The sequence below is a fragment of the Procambarus clarkii genome, chromosome 28 (genome assembly GCF_040958095.1).
Source record: "Procambarus clarkii isolate CNS0578487 chromosome 28, FALCON_Pclarkii_2.0, whole genome shotgun sequence".
Taxonomy (NCBI): Eukaryota; Metazoa; Arthropoda; class Malacostraca; order Decapoda; family Cambaridae; genus Procambarus; species Procambarus clarkii.
In genome coordinates this window covers 25,621,706-25,639,572 of record NC_091177.1, presented here as the reverse complement: position 1 = coordinate 25,639,572, position 17,867 = coordinate 25,621,706, and the positions used below count along the sequence as shown (strand labels likewise).

Genomic DNA, 17,867 nt, shown 5'->3' with positions numbered 1-17,867 from the left:
CGAAGGCCCCTACATTGTGACAGAAAAGACTGGGGACCTCACGTACAAAGTGAGGCACTCTGACAAACGTAACCAGGTAATGCTCGTACATGTAAATCGGCTGAAGGAGTTCCAGGGCCCCAGGCCCATTGCACTAACCAATGTTTCCATTTCCAGTGAGGGAGGGGATGATTGTTCTGGGGACCCAACTAATCTCATTCTCCATAATTCTAGTTCTGTGAATGCTGTGGAGGAGGGACTGTCCCATTTGCAGATGGCCCAACGTGAAGAGGTGCAGTCGTTGCTTGATGAATTCTCCAGTCTGTTCGGGGAGGTCCCGACCCAGACTGATGCCATTTGCCATGATGTCGAGTTGACGGACTACACTCCCATTCGCCTTCAACCCTATCGGATGAGTCCAGAAAAGAAGGCCATCGTACGGAAGGAGGTCGACTTCTTGCTCCAGCACGGCCTCATCGGGCCGAGCCAGGGCTCTTGGTGCTCGCCCTGCCTTTTGGTCCCCAAACCAGACGGCTCCTGGCGATTATGCACCGACTATCGGCAGCTCAACAAGGTGACCATTGTGGATGCCTATCCGCTGCCCCTCCTCGAGGACTGCATCGACGAGCTGGGAAACGCCAAGTACGTCTCGAAACTCGACCTCTCAAGGGGGTATTATCAAATCCCACTCACTGAACGTGCTAAACAACTAACTGCGTTCGTGACACCCGAGGGTGTTTTTGAGTATCAAGTGTTACCATTCGGCTTGCGTAATGCTCCTGCCACGTTCCAGAGACTCATGAACTCTTTGCTCGCTAAGGTGCCAAATTGTCGGGCGTATTTAGATGATATCGTGCTCTTTGACAGTAATTGGGCTGCCCACATAGCTAGGTTACGCCAGTTGTTCGCAATCTTGAAAAAGGCAAATCTTACCTTAAATGCTAAAAAGTGTCATTTTGGCCAAGGCAGTGATGTACCTCGGTTATGAAGTGGGCCAAGGAAAAGTGTTACCTCGGCAAGATAAAATCAGTGCCATTCTGGAGTATCCAGTGCTAAAGTCTAAAAAGGACGTTCAAAGATTTATCGGTATGTGTGCGTGCTATCGACGTTTTTGTCAGAACTTTTCCAGTGTTGCCACTCCTCTCACAGACTTGTTGCGGAAGGCCGTTAAATTTAAGTGGTCATCAGACTGTGCAGAGGCATTTAAAAATTTGAAATTGATCTTAGCTTCCGCCCCAGTGCTTGCTAGTCCAAGGTTCGACCGACCGTTTAAAATTCATGTCGACGCGTCTGACTCGGGTGCTGGTGCAGTGTTGTTGCAAATTGGGAGTGATCAGATGGAACACCCAGTATATTATTACTCTGTGAAATTTGACAAGGCGCAACGCAATTATTCAGTGGTAGAAAAAGAGGCATTGGCGCTAGTGTTAACATGTAAAAAGTTCGAAGTTTACCTCACAGGTAATATAGTGGAAGTGTACACGGACCATAACCCACTAGTCTTCCTGACTCAGATGAATGGTAAGAATAAACGCATCCTCAGGTGGGCGTTGTACCTACAGGACTTCAATCTTTCCATTACCCACCTACCGGGCCGACTCAACGTGATGGATGACGCTTTGTCCAGGTTGCCGAAATAACATTCATCTAGGCCACAGGAAGCCATTTACCAACTGTCATGCTTTAGTTATTTTTTTTAGGTTCTCCTGTGACATTAAATATTCCGTGTCCAATTTATTTACTTCCCTGTTTTTTTTTTTTTTTTTTTTTGTGTATGTTTTTTTTCTTTCAGAGAACTCCTTTGTACTTTTCTTGCAGAGAAATTGTTGTTTTTGATTGATTTTTTTGTCATATATTTTTTCTTTTTATTCTCTGTATACTCTTACAAAAAAATATGACTACTATTCTAGTAGTCACATTTTTTTTTTCTCTGAAGGGGGGAGGAGTGTTACGACCCTGGGTTCTTCAGTGGAAACCAGAGGTCAAAATTTAACTAATTAAGCTACGTTAGAGTAGGAAATCGCAACCCGATGTGGCTTTGTTTGTATCTTCCCTGCCAGACGTAAGACTATTCTTGTTTCTCAAAGAGCATTTAAAGACTGAGCTGGGGGTTGATTATTAAATAATAACATAGGCACCAACTATGCTTACTATTACTTTCTAATCATTTGTAAAGTAAACCTGAGTAAACTTGGTATAGGGCTGCGGTACGATTAGTTGAGCAGTCTGCCGGCAGCAGGCCAGCTGGGCGGGAAGGAGAGGAGACTCGGTCTTCTCTGGTTGCTGGCTTTGGTGAAAGGATCTACTTCCTCCTTCCTCCTCGTTTCCTTATTTCTGTGTCTTGTTCAAGCTAAGTATATACTGTGTACATTATTCAATTTCTGGCATACTCATGTTCTATGTGTAGGGTATTATATTTTGTGTGTAGTAGGTGTGTTTAGAGTTTATATTACTAGTTATTCTAAAGGGGGTCACATTGGAACCACGCGGTCCCCTACCCTAAGCTGACTCTAACTTCAAGTTATTCAATAGTAGAGCTTTACCCTAGCTTGTGCTCAGTGTAAAACCTTGTATCCTGTTTATGTGGACCAAGGCTTTTAACGTAAGGTAGTGTGGTAAAGTTATTATTATTATTGTTATTGGTGTGAGTGTATATGGGGGGTTGTTAAGGGGGTTAATAAATAAGTACCTTAGAACAGAGTATCCCTTCTTCCTGTGTGGGAGTGCATTGATCAACCCTTAGACTGACATATATGGTCTAGTAGCAAGTTATTATTACTGTGGATATTTTATTTTGGGGGCCGGGCCTTTTAGCTCTCCCATATTTGATAACTCTGTCTTCTAACTACCCTTACCCCTTAATAGTACCAGTTCCCCCATAGCAGCCCACACAATACTTTTATAACAGAGGGCATGGCGAGATCAAGTGTGAGGATGACCCCGCCGGAGAAGATTAATGTGGACAGAGTGGACAAAGTTAGAGCCCAGCTTGCGGAGTTCAGGAGTCAGAAAGTGGAGATAAATGTGCTGAGCAGAGGGGAAGAAGACTAGGGAAAGACTGGGAACGAGAGTAGAATGACAAGTTGTCCACAGGAACAAAAGTGTAGAGATGATGCAGTTAAGCTGTGTGGGATGTCAGAAGTTGACACATTTCACGGGAAGCGTGAAGAAGAGTTAGTGAAGAGGACGGATATCCAAGAAGAGGAAATGAGAAGAGATGGTATGTGTGGAGAGATGCTTATGAGCACTCTAGAAGAGGTAGAGAGACAGGTATTGTCGAGTACTGTTGAGTGTAATGCAATACTTGAGAAAGCTTTGAGGAAACGAGGAAGAGTCGAAGGAGAAGAATTGGAGTTGTGTAGTAGAGCAAAACGGAAGAAGAGGAAGATGATAATGCAAGCATGGAGGAGTAGAAGAAAGTCGAAGGTTCAATGGAAGTCGAAGAAGATGAAGTTACAGATAAATGAGGAGACGAATGAAGGGATCGTCGATGAAGAAGAGAGAGTGAAGTACGAAGACGGGAGACGGAAGTGTGATGGTGACAGACCGAAGCATGAGAATGACGAACCGAAGTATGAAGACGACTGAGGAGGCACAGACAGTATTTATCTAACTCTGGACGTGTGGAATGCAAGAAGAAGAGACGGTGGAGAACAGCAATAAGTTATGAGAGGGCTGATGGAGCGTAAGTGTCCAACACGAACAGCCTAGCCAAGGTGCAAGAGAAGTTGGGTCACTTAGAAGAAGACCATGTTGCCAACGAGTGATGAACTAGGTGTTGCAAGGCGCAACGGATTGTACAGTATACATCGACAAGGTTGTGATATTTGTAGACTCAAGGAGGGAGCACGTAAACAGATTAATCGGCCGAACAAACCGATTAGAAGGGGCAAATATGGCAATTAACTTGGTAAACAGTGAGTTCGGGAGAGCCCGAACCACATATCCTAGAATACCTAGGATATGTGGTAGGGCAAGGTGAGGTTGCCCCCATTTAAAACGCAAGTGGAAGCCGTCGATAAATTTCCAGTACCCTAAGGATAAAAGGAGTTGTTAAGGTACTTAGGTATGATCGGATATTAAAGGTTCTGTAAATGTTCTGTAAAAAAAAATTCCACAGTAGCCACTCCTATGACAAGTTTGTTGTCTAAGAATAAGAAGTGGGAATGGAACGGAATAGCGCAAGAGGCGTTTGAGAAAACCAAGAGATTATCATCTGGGGCGCCTTTGTTAGTGTCGCCGGATTTTGGAACACCGTTTGCGTTGTTTGTGAATGCCAGTGATGTAGGGACCGGAGCTGTATTGACACAACAAACGGAAGAAATGTATCGCCCCGTATCTTTCTTCTCGAAGAAGTTTGTCAAGCATCAGAGATCATATAGGATGGTAGAGAAAGAGACCTTTGCATTGGTCCTGGTATTGAAACATTTTGAGGTATACGTAGGTCGGGGAAATCACCCAGTTACTGTGTATACAGACCATAATCCCCTGGTGTTCTTAAGCAAGATGAAGCACGCAAACCAAAGGCTAACCATGTGGTTTCTGCTATTTCAAGAATATAATCTGGAAATAAGGCATATAAGAGGACGAGATAATGTGATGGCTGATGCTTTGTCACGAGCTCAGTCACTGAGAACAACTCTCAAAAATGAGGGAAGGGGAGTGTTATCACCCCATGTATCCTGGGTGGGACGAGTCTACCCACGGAGAGAGTTATTCTGTTTGCCAGATCTGAGATTGAGAGGTTAGAGGAAAGAAGTATATATTAAGCTGAATAAACGTCAGTGATTAATCTCTGGATACTAGCAGAGGATGAGCGTTTGTAATAAATAACAAGAAATGAGATGTTGATACTTTGGGGACGTGAAGTGATGCTAGCAGAAGGTCGTGACTTCCCTTGAGTCGCGACAGTCGTCAGAACTTTTTTTTTTTATTTTTATTTTTACATGCAAGCATGCGTATAATGTACAATAAAAACAGAACAAATATAACAGAGAACAAAAGTACAAAGCACACACATGAACAATGACAAAGGAACAAATCAAGAGAAGACCAGCCAGAAGGGCTGACCACAAAACAAAAAATGCATATACAAACATAACACAAATATAAACACAGCGTAATACAAACCAACCCGTTCTCGCACATTCGTAAAGTCAATATTGACTTATTAACTACGTGCATAGGTGATATACTAAACATAATAGATACCCTTAAAAAGATTCATAGAAAACACCGACCTTACCTAACCTTGTTAGTATGTTAAGATAAGCATCTTATTGCTTCGTAATTACAATTATTACGTAACCTATACCTATTATAGGTTAGGTAATAATTGTAATTACGAAGCAATAAGATGCTTATCTTAAGATACTAACAAGGTTAGGTAAGGTCGGTGTTTTCTATGAATCTTTTTAAGGGTATCTATTATGTTAAGTATGTCACCTATGCACATATTTAATAAGTCAATATTGACTTATTAAATTTGCGAGAACGGGTTGTACAAACATAAGGGAAACATAGAGGCGAGAAACATACAAAACAAGTCTGCTAACACCTCAAACACATAATGCACACATAACAAAGAGCACACCCCAACAGCCTGAAGGGCACACAATATGACAAGCAAGCGCACACGACATCCACAACCGAACACACAAACGCACAGGAACCGCACACCCCCCCACTAGCCATACAAGAAAACCCACAATACAAACCGGAGCACGCAGGAACCGGGTAACAATACCCACCCCACCCACACACATACACACCGCACAACCAGGCAACACAAAATACACAGAAATCACTTGCGAGGAACCTCGAGAGAAACGTACTTCTCCGGGAAAAGATCATGAGGATATTTCGCCTTGTAAGCTTCCCAGACTAGATCTTCAAGGTCGGTAGGGTTTTCGACCCCCCGCGCTCGAGCGGGTATCATAAACTCAGGAACATCTATATCTGGCGGCATCGGCCAATGCCTAAGGTCACTGACGCAAGTCGCATAACGAGGCTGGGGAGCGCCAACCACGCCCTTCGAGGAAGCAGATGACACCGGAGAAGCGGACGAGGGTCGCCGAGCCTGCCACGCCTTCGTCATCGGAGCAGGCGCCGGACGCTGAGACGATAGCACTTCCACGGATACCGCAGGAGACACGGAAGAGGCGGCAAGACTGCTGCCGAGGAAACGGGTAACGAGGAAGGGGCCACAGAACACCCAGAGCGAGCATCCTTTCTCAACATCACTACCAGGCCACCCCGCTCACCACCAACTACAGCAGGGGGAACCACCGCCCACGAAGAACCGGAGCCATCCGACGCAGGCAACGCACCTGAAGCAGGACCCACGGACACCGGACCAGAGGTTGAGGCCGAAACGCCGGCACTGGCATCCTCAGGCAAGTGTACCTCCGCCACCACCGTAGTGTGCACCACATCCGGAGCCACTCCACCGTCAACGGAAGGACGACACTCATCGAATTCACCAACATCAGCCCACGCAGAAGAACGCCGGGAACGCTTAGGCTCGGGCCGCACATCATCAGACCCGGAGGCAGACTCAGCGACCCGTGCAGCACCAACCGACGCACGCCGCAGCACGGCAGCCTCCTCAACCACACGGGGCACCAGGCCAGGCACAGGAGGGAATGCCGGAACCACCTCAGCTCCCAGCACAGCCGGAACAGACGGCGAGGGCGCAGGGACCAGGACAGACACAGCAGAGGAAGAACTGGAAGAGGAGGGGTCTGAGCAAACGGCAGGCGGAAGAGGCTCAGGGACACCAGCTGGAGCACTAGGCGAGGACCCAACCTCCGGAGGAGATGCGGCAACAACAGGGGGCGCAACAGGCGGAGCAACAGCTGCTACAGAGGGCACCTCCTCAGCCGAAGAGACGTCCATACCCACCGAATCATCCCCCACAGGAAGGGGCGGAAAATCCTCCTCACTGAAGAGATTCACTGGTGCAACAGCAGGCGCAGAACAGTCAGCAGCCTGATGGCCCAAAAGACCACAACGATAACACGTCCGCGGCTGACGGGCGTAAAACACCCGAACGTTGTACCCCATAAGGCGCACAGAGGACGGAATATCCGCCCGGAGTCTCATGCCCAGGGTGCGAATGTTAGACCTCACACCCTTAAGAGGACTAGAAGACACCACGTTCACTCTCACACTAACAACTGCGCCAAACCGGCCGAAATACCGCCGTAGCAGAGCCTCTGGAAACTCCAAGGGAGCCCCATGCACACTGATGTAAGTAAGTGCACCACTTCTATCCGAGAGGGTGACAGTGCCCGCACCATCCGGCAGGGGCAGAGTCCGCCCCTCGTATCGCCGAAGAAAATCGCGATACGCCACCTCCTCTGCAAACTTCACAATTGCCCTACGAGCCGTTACCAACTCGACCCCATAAATCGCAAACACAGGGACAGAGAGCATGTCACAAGCCAGGGCAATCTCCGGGTAACCAGCCCGCACAGAGAACTCTAGTCCCACAGACTGAGCCCGGACGACTGGGGGTAGAGGGACCCCCATCGTAACGCCACGTCAGCACAGGCGAGCAGAGACACACCCGCCCCCAACCAGCCGAAACGGGCAAACAACACCAAACTGCTGGAGCGCCGATGCAACACGTCCGCCCCTTACCGAAGCTAGGGCCAGACTCCACAGTCGTCAGAACTGGTTGTACTTCGTTGATTCTCCCGGAATATGGAAGAATATAGTTGTCTGTGTTAGTGCTGGAGTGAAGACTACTTGTCTGCAAGTGAGAGGAAGGTGTTGGAGACTTAGTATGAAATTTCTCTGTGATTTTGATAATTAGAGGCAGCCTGGAAGTGAGTGTTTGGCCGCGCCTTTGTGGAACGCTAATGGAACGCTTCGTCAAGATAAGGAAGCAAGCAGGCACTTCTGTGGTGAAACCTCCTGGGCGACGTTGTGAACTCAAGTCGTGGATTGAAGGAAGTCCTGTGAGGCAGTCCTGAAGCATTTTGTGGGCAGCCTATTAAGCGCCACTTTGGAGCTCCAGTGAGTGAGCATCTTCAGGTCAAAAAATTTTGTGGTATGCTCATATAACAGCTGTTAAAGTGGTTGCCTGTTTTTGATTGTGTGCCCAGCGATCATGGCAAATGTTTATGTATATAGTACATATATTTTATTGAGCTAGTGAGCTAAAATAAGAGAGTAGAGATAGGAGAACATGCTGCAGGGAGGAGTCATACGTCCGCCTTCCCCTAAGGTCAATGGCAGAGTGGTGGCTCCCAGCGACGCGTCGAGACATGTTCTCAGATTGCCCTCGCCCAGGATGGGGGACGACCATCGCGGCGATGCAATAGTGTTTAAACAGATGTTGGATGGAGGAGTTTATTTTCTGTGAATACATTTAATTTTGTTTTATTAGGAAAGCATTTTTATTGGCATGGTAATGGAATTGCAGGTTTGTATGGGAAGGAGTTCGAAAAGAAACTTCAAGATTAGAGAAGGAGTTGCTGGAGGAACTTCGAGGTCATGGAAGAAGTTAATGGAGGAATTTCGAGGCTGGAGAAGAAGTGTATGCTGAACTCAGTGGAAGACAAGAACTCCATAGTGAGAAGTTGATTTCAAGCCCTATAGAGGAGCTACACGTGTCTCTGTGGAATCAGTGGTGGAGCATCACTGATGTTGGATTAGGACTTCGTTGTACAGAAGATTGGGAGAACTGCAGAAGTGCATTTCTTAATATTTGGAGGACCTAGAGATATATATTGGTAGTGAGCCTCTAGGAGCTGAACAGAGGTTCATGGTGGACTCACATAATGTGTAAGGGGAGTGCTTGAATGCTTATTGGCATGTAAGATGCAGTGTAAGGTGAGAGATTGATTTCTTCTTTTGTTGGGGGATACTTATGTAGATGTTTCTGGTTTTTCAACCCCAAGTTGAGTTTCATATAATTTTAGGGCTAAGGATACCGTATTGCTGTGACAAGATTTCAGGCCCATTTAGTGAGGGAGTAGTAAGTGGTAAGCCAAGAGCTGCGCAGCCACTTGATATGGACAGTTAGTGAAGCCAGGATATGATATTGGAATGCTACCGGGTTGTGGCAGGTTAGAATGTTGTATGACACAAAAAACGGTTCTATTTTAAATGTTATGTATTGTGTTTGTTTTCTTTGTAATTATTGAGTTTTGTTGTTTGTTGGTACAGTGTTATTGTTAGCACTGGGAAGTGAAGCATTGTGTTACGTATTTTGCTTGTCTGTGCGGCAACGAATATTGTGATCTTTAATTGGTAATTAAGGATTCAGTGAAAGTTAATTAAGGCTAATTAACATCATCAAGTGTAGTTATATAGTTTTCCTTGGCAAGCTGTTGTGAGTGACAGATTGGAGTTAACGTAAATTCGTTCTTGATTAACTATTTGTTCGTCTGACAGTAATTAATGTAATTACTCACTGAATGTTTAATTGGCCCAAGTGACAGAGTAATTACAGTTAGCGAAATATTGTTTTGATTTATTTCTTTTCCTGAGTGGCAGGATTGTGATTAACGTAGATTGCCCTTGTTGCTGACCGTCCGGCTGACAGTAAATTTACGTAATTAATCTCCGAGAATAATTCGTAAAATTAATTAGACAACTCATTTGATTGTCGTCCTTAGAGACGTGCGTTAACGTAATTGGGAGGGTTACCGGAGACTGCCTGAGTGACTATCAATTGCATTTTTTCTGCAATTTCTTGAATTGCAACTTAAGTCCTAAGTGAGCGTCAGTATTGTTCAGTTAGTTCATTATATCAGCCCGAGCGGTATGGATTGCAATCCTTACTATCCTGCTGTCTGGATAGCTGTCTTTAAGTGTCACTTCGGAACATTTATGTAATGTTAACATTGCTGTGCCTTGTATTAAGTTTAGGTCTTTATGATTTTTTTTTTTTGACTCTATTCTTTTGTTGCCAAAAGAATAGTCTTTATGTCAATATCTTCCAATATTACTGTAGCAACCATTCTGTAACACATTGAACTGTTCTTGCAAACTTTAATGAAGGCCTGCTACTGGATTCGAACCCGATTCATAGCTTCACACATCAAATTAGATTTGGTGTGAGAGCTTGTGTGCTACTCTTCACATTGAACTAAGCATTTGAGAAGCTCAATGACCTAGTGGATAAGGGTCCCATTGTTTTAGAATCCTGGCGGTTGCTCCCACCATTTATTTTGAGTTTTAATGTAATAATCTGCATATGGCATTTAACGTGGTGGCTTTTGCAGTCCTTTTTGATTGAGGACATTTGTATTAGTGTCCAAACCACAACAAAATAAATAAATCTCACATATTTAAAATGGAATAATCAAATAACGCAGGAAACAATTATAGGTTGCCACAACGTATCTGGAAAGTGTTTGAAAGAATTGGCACCGTTTGTTTTCATGCAGTAGATACGTAAAAGAGGAGGGAGAAGAGGTTAGGGGTAAGAGAAGGGGAAAGAGGAGGAAGGGGGAAGAGGAGACGGAAGAGGAAGGTGAAGAGGAAGGGGAAGAGAGGAGGGGAAAGAGATGGGGATGAGGAGGAAGGGAAAGAGGAGGAGGAAGAGGGGAGGGGTAAGAGAAGGGGAATGAGGAGGAAAGGGAAGAGGAGGTGGAAGAGGGGAGGGGTAAGAGAAGGAGAGTGGAGAGGGGTAGGGGAGGGGGGATGAAGAGGAATGGGAAGAGGAGGGGGGAGGGGGTAAGAGAAGGGGGATGAGGAGGAAGAGGAATAGGAGGGGAGGAGTAAGAGAAGGAAGGAGAAGAGGAGGGGAAGAGGGGAGGGGTAAGAGAAGGAAGGGAAAGAGGAGGGGAGGGGGTAGGAGAAGGAAGGGGAAGAGGAGGGGGAGAGGAGAGGGGTAAGAGAAGGAAGGGGAAGAGGAGGGGAGGGGTAAGAGAAGGAAGGGGAAGAGGGGAGGGGTAAGAGAAGGAAGAGGAAGAGGGGATGGGTAAGAGAAGGAAGGGGAAGAGGAGGGGTGAGATGGGGGGGATAAGAGAAGAAAGGGGAAGAGGAGGGGGGAGATGGGAGGGGGTAAAAGAAGAAAGGGGAAGAGGGGGATGGGTAAGAGAAGGATGGGGAAGAGGAGGGGGAAGAGGGGAGGGGTAAGAGAAGGAAGGGGAAGAGAAGGGGAAGAGGAGGGGGGAGACGGGAGGGATAAGAGAAGGAAGGGAAAGAGGAGAGGGGTAAGAGAAGGTAGGGAAAAGAGGGGGGGTAGGGGTGAAGGTGTCACTATGTGCGGGTATAAACGCTGAACCACACTGGCAATGATAACCTCTACTTATAACCCTCGCCTGTTTGGGACCCTCACGCCAACCGTCGCTGCCCTACCAACCTGCAGTATTGACTTTATAATATTAATTTAATTTCAAAGTAAAATCAGAGATAAAGTAATTTAAAACATTATTATCTGATTCCTTATTTTTCTTGTTTTTATGAATATGAACACACCATCTTTATCTCTACCAAGACATGCCCGTATAATCCTGCGTCCTAACACGCCATGGCAACTTTATAGGCTTACACAGTACATGCCCCAGCCGTCACACATATCCTGTTACACTCCCTCCCCATCGCCCCCCTCCCCTCTTCCCTCCTCCCCTCCTCTTCCCATTCGTCCTCGTCATTCCCTTTCTCTTCCCATTCCTACTCATTCCCCTTCGCTTACCCCTCCCCCTCTTTTTCCCCTTCCTTCTCATCCCCCTTCTTCTTCTTCTTGAGAATAGGTGCAGTTTGCATGAAGGGGGTAACCCTCCCGATAACTGCACCAGGACAGATGTAAGGAGACGCGTTGATGGTGAGGAGGAGAAGAAAGTCAAAAGCGGTAGATGTGATGGGCTGTAGAGAGAGGAGTGGCGACGAAAACAGAGGCGAACGTTAGAGGGAGACTCCCCACACCGGGGGGCGGGGAGTCGTGGTCACGGCGGCAGCTGATCCAGGCACGGCGTAGCCGTGTGCGCAAGATGGGAACTAATACTTCCCCGGAAACTTGCGTATCGGAAAGCGCAAGCGGTACGCTTCCCAAATCACCCACAGGTCGGCGGGCAGCCGGCCATCAGGCAGTACCCTCGGCTGAGACATCTTATCCGGCACCCTATAAACAAACACCTTCTTAGACGATACCCAGATAGTGGACGAGCACCATGGGATCGGAAGCACCTGGGCATCCCAATAAGGGCCCAACTCCGGACCCTCACAGGGCACGACCCCAGCAGACGGGACTAGGCAACCACCAGACCGGGGCAATGAAGGAGGGGGAACAGCAGGGGATGCAGGCGCGGAAGCGACCCCACCATAGGGCACAGGAGCCGAGGCCCCCCGGCGCACATCTTTCCGCAACATCACGACGAGGTCCCGATCATCAGGGACAACCCCCCACTGCGGGGACCCAACAGCAGGTGACACAGGAAGGGGGACACAGGTAGCAACTTCTGAGCCCCGTACAGCACCATCATCCACGGCGGGGGACGCCAGCTGAGCACCATACTCCCCCACCTCCTCCCAAGGCACACCACGAAGGGGAGACGCACTCTGAGCCCGCCGCGAACGCTTCGAGACAGGTCGCACCACACCACGCCCAGCAGGCCCCTCCGCAGGCACGGCCACCATCGTGACATCCACACAGGCCACACCAGCACCGTCCGAAGAGTCCACAGAGGCCACATCACCCACACTGTCCACATCATCCAGGGAAACAGCCTCAGAACACCGACGTGCACGCTTCTGCAAAGGGATGGAAAGAGCAGAACTACAGTCGTTAACACACACAGCTACGGCAGGCACCTCACCTAGCCGAAGCACCCCCTCCAAAACAGCAGAACCCGCGTCCCCGGGAGCCGTTACCACATCCACAGGCGGGGGTGGGACATGAACCTCCACCGGGACATCCTGCACTACACGCAGCGCAGGCGACGCCCCGTCACCCTCACACACCGGCTCAACAACCCCAGGGGCCACAGCAGTCACCTGACGTGTCGCACGGGCCAGAGAACTCGCCCCAACAGGCGGAGCAGCAGACAGGCAGTCAGGCGCCTCAGGCACAGCACCCACACCGTCCGAACGCAACAGGGGCGGAAAATCCTCCGCACGAAGAACATGCACCCGATCAGTTGCTCCCATGTCGCACGCCGCAGCCAGATGACCTTCATGACCACACCCATAACAGGTGCGCGGTTGACCCCTGTACTGCCAGCGGAGCGTGTAACCCAACACGGACATCGACGACGGTACACTACACTTCAGCGACATTGTCAGGGTGCGGAAGCCGTCAAGCATACCAACACAGTGCCCGGCAACGACCTTATTCCATCGAACACTTAACACAGCCCCAAACCTTTCGAAACAGGAGGTTAAAAAGTCGTCCTGAAATTCGAAGGGGGCACCATGCACCGTCACAGACGTCAAGGTGACACTAAGATTCACTACCTTAACGGAGCCAGCAGTATCAGGGAGAGGGTAAACACGCCCCTCACACCGCTCGAGAAACGCCTGAAAGGCAGCCTGGAGGCGGAACTTGACCACAGCACGGTGGCCCTGAAGCAGCCGGATGCCCACCAGGTCCGACAGCTCCACATGCAGCACGTCCACCAGGGCGACACCAACCAATGGATGGTCCACCGGCACCGTAAACGCCAGACCAGCTGACAGCGTCCTCGTCATTGGAGGGCGAGACGTCCCCATGGCTAAGCAAACGTCACCCTGTCAGTGGCAAACCACCACCAGCAGGGCAAACAAGCGATCAACCAACGTAAACACCAGCCAGAAGCGGAGAGACCTCAGGAACGTCCGACCTGGCCGGCGGTCACCACGCAACTCCAACTATAGTTCAAAACTCGAATAGCGTGTCGATCTTCATTACAGATAACAAAAGGACAATGTACTCTTTGACCCCCTTGTTCAAGTGCTCATCCCCCTTCTCTTACCCCTCCCCTCTTTCCCTTCCTCCACATCCCCCTTCTCTTACCTCTCCCCCTCCTCATCCCCCTTCTTTTTACCTTTCTCTTACCCCCTCCCTTCTTCCCCCTCGTCTTCCGCTTCCTCCTCATCCCCCTTTTCTTACCCCTCCCCTCTCCCCCTCCCCTTTCCCTTCCTCCTTATCCCCTTCTCTTTCCCCTCCCCTCTTTCCCTCCTCTTCCCCTTCCTCCTCCTTCTCCTTCTCTTACCAGTCATCTCTTCCCCTTCCTCCTCATCCCCCTTCTCTTCCCCCTCATCTTTCCCTTCCTCCACATCCCCCCTTCTCTTATCCCTCCCCCTCCTCATCATCCTTCTCTTACCTCTCCCCTTCCTCTTCCCCTTCTCTTACCCCTCCTCTCTCCCCTTTCATCCTCATCCCCTTCTCTTACCCCTAGGTCCCCTCTTTCCCTTCCTCCTCATCCACGTTCTCTTACCCCCTTCTCATACCTCCTCTTACCCTCCCTTCTTCCCCTCTCCTCTTCCCCCTTCTCTCACCCCTCCCTTTCCCCCCCTCCCCTTCCCCTTCCTCCTCATCCTCCTTCTCTTACCCCTCCCCTCCCCTCTTTCCCCCCTCCTCTTTTCCTCCCTCTCCTTACCCACCCTTCTCTTACCCCTTCCTCTCCTCTTCCCACTTCCACACTCATCCCCCCTTCTCTTACCCCTCCCCCTCCACCCATACCCAGCTAGCAGCCACACTCAGCTGTCACCTGCCAGCACTGAATGGTAATCTTCTTGTTTGATAAACTGTTCACTTGAAACAGTTAATAAGAACACGTCAATATATAAGACACAAAAAGTTTTAAGGCTGTTTCACACTTCAATCAAGCATCATTTAAAATTTATATAAATTATTTTTGGGAATAATAAATAAATGTTATAATTATACATGATAATAGTGTTTAGTGGGATACAAAAGGAGTCAAATTGTTTTAAAAGAGCGATTTTTAGCAAAATTATGAAAGCCAATTTTATCTGATCATAGAATAACTAAATATGTTTTGAATGTTTCATACAGCCATTAAATATCATTCACAATTTATTAATGAATTTAAAAAAAAACACCATGAATTTTGTATTTAAAAATGTAAAAACTATTTGTAATAAATTAGGAATAAAATAGTGTTGGAGAAAAACCGTATATAATAAAACCAATTTGTTTGGATTTTTGAGGTAAAGGTTTCTCAAATGCACTCTGCACCATTCTCAATACAAGTTATTCGTACACCTATTATAACACGTATATGAAAGTTTTCATGACTTTTGGTATTTGCTAGGAAGTTATTCTTTAAAAATATATTGTTGGGTAAAATTTAATATAATTTGGTTAATTTAACAAACTTATATTTTATTATTCAATTAGGTAAAATAGTAGATAATTCACTAAGTTAGGAGTATTCAAGTGAAAAGCTTTACGTCGAGCACAATCAAGTTGGTGAAGATGCTTCCACAAGATTTGATTTAGTTTGGGTGATGAGGTGCTTACAGGAGCTCCATTTTCATAACAGAACTCCGTGATCATACAGCCATTAAATATCATTCTCTTGATATTTAATGATATCATTAATATCTTATATTAACATTTATATTATTTAAATATTAACATTGATTTAATAATGCTCAATGATAATTCATGAGAACAATGAATGCACAGAACTTCAATAATTATAAAGAGCTTCACAATCATTCAAAAACTCCTTTATCATATAGGAGCTCTATGAACATATGCCAGTGTCTGGATCATTTCACATAAGAGTTGCATGAACATACAGGAGCTTCAGGATCATACAGGAGCTGCATGTTTATACAGGAGCTCCATACCCAGTACCTCCAGACTAAGACCGAGGCCGCACACCAGCACAAGGAACATGTTCTGAAAGATTTACATTGAAGGTAAAAACTTGTCAATGTTTTGATATCTATAAATGTAATCATTGTGTTACCGAATGGAATTGAGCATTCTCGCAGATACATTCATGTTAAAGTAAGGCAACTGATAAATAAATTAACTAATAAGTGCATATTACCTTAATGTTATTAATGGAAAGTGAAGTCTGGATAGCAACCTTGGTTGGTGGATTGGAACAGGAGGAAGAATTTGCATACAATTGTTTCATCCATTGATTGTAGAGCCCGGCTTCATTTATCCTCATGATTCTGATATTATTTAAAACAAAATAGTTAGACAATTATAGGTGTGTCTCATGCAAGTAGGTAATATTTCACCTTAATCGACTGAGCTACGACATGGTCAAATGAATCGCAACCGGGAAATCAATTTGACCTTCCATGGATCCTGCAGCCTCTTCGAGACACAAACAAGGGTTTTACACAATTCCCCCATGCACCCGAACTCTGCCAACAAGCTATTCTACCTCTTCGCCCTTACTTTATTTTTTGGACCATGTCGTAGCTCAGTCGATAGAGGCATGCCTGGGATCCTGTCGGACGTTGGTTCGAACACTCGTCACGGCCCTTGTGAATTTGTTCATTAAAAGACACGCAAGATTGTGCATAAAATCCTCTTTTCAATAAACATTTTAGCAACATTCTGAAATCCTGTCATCAATAGGAAAATCTTTGGAGCATATATTTATAAGATAAATTGAATAACTAAGTAATAATTTTGATGGGAGGATAATTATCCAAGTAATAATGTTTAAGACTTTCTTGCAACACATACTATGAATCTTGATAAATCTGGCAATAATTATGGAACGACACCTCTTGGTGAAGACAGGGATGAGGGGGTGGCCCCTGGAACAGCCTATAGCGTACATCAATGGCAGGAGCTCCTCCTTCGCCAGGTAGAAGTCACACTCACCTGCAGATACACAAAATATATTACCCAGGACCCACCCAGGAGAAAACGGGACATGAGGCCAATTTTGAGAGCCGTAATGATTTTTTAGTACATCAGTTTTTGGCCTTAGGGGATTTATACGTCAAACTGGGATGTTCTGTTGGAGAGAACCCGTTGCCCACTTTACCCGACGACAGTGAACAAGAAATATACAGCCACCAACACAAACACGTGCACCCTAACTCTTTCTGAGATACTTACGCTGGCACAGTAGTTCACCTGGCACCGTAAATACATCGTTCTTTTGGCACAGTAGCTCACGTGGCTCCGTAAATACCCTGTTCATCTAAACATGCCCGCCCTCCAGACAAGTCACACTGTTACCACAGCTTCTGTTCCTACTTTGGTGCTTTACCGTTAACATATTCATCACTGCTTAATAGTGTCAGAACTGCCAACACTGGCCCAGTCAACCACGGCCCTGTCAACACTTGCACCCCATCAACACTGGCCCCGTCAAAAATGGTCCCGTGAACAATGGCCCCATCAACACAGGCCCCGCCAACACTGGCCCCGTCAACAATGGCCCCGTCAACAATGGCCCCATCAACACTGGCCCCGCCAACACTGGCCCCGTCAACACTGGCCCCGTCAACAATGGCCCCGTCAACACTGGCCCCGTCAACAATGGCCCCGTCAACACTGGCCCCGTCAACACTGGCCCCGTCAACACTGGCCCCGTCAACAATGGCCCCGTCAACACTGGCCCCGTCAACAATGGCCCCGTCAACAATGGCCCCATCAACACTGGCCCCATCAACACTGGCCCCATCAACAATGGCCCCATCAACAATAGCCCCATCAACACTGGCCCCGCCAACACTGGTCCCATCAACACTGGCCCTGTCAACACTGGCCCTGTCAATGACCCTGTCAACACTGGTCCCATCAACAATGGCCCCGTCAACACAGGCCCCGTCAACACTGACCCCATCAATGGCCCCCTCAACACAGACCCCTGCCAACAATGGCCCCGTCAACACTGGCCCCGTCAACAATGGCCCTGGCAACACTGGCCCCGTCAACAATGGCCCCGTTAACAATGGCTCCGTCAACACTGGCCCTTCAATAATGGCCTTGTCAACAA

The 17,867-nt window shown here is 47.3% G+C and overlaps 1 protein-coding gene across 1 annotated transcript; it reads left to right on the top strand.

The window, feature by feature from the left end:
• Positions 1-8,481: 8,481 nt before the first annotated feature.
• Positions 8,482-17,820, top strand: LOC138369444 (uncharacterized PPE family protein PPE12-like). The gene is made up of 2 exons (XM_069332688.1): positions 8,482-8,559; positions 17,164-17,820. Exons 1-2 carry the CDS (start codon positions 8,482-8,484, stop codon positions 17,818-17,820), a joined length of 735 nt encoding a protein of 244 aa, XP_069188789.1.
• The last annotated feature ends 47 nt before the right edge of the window (positions 17,821-17,867 follow it).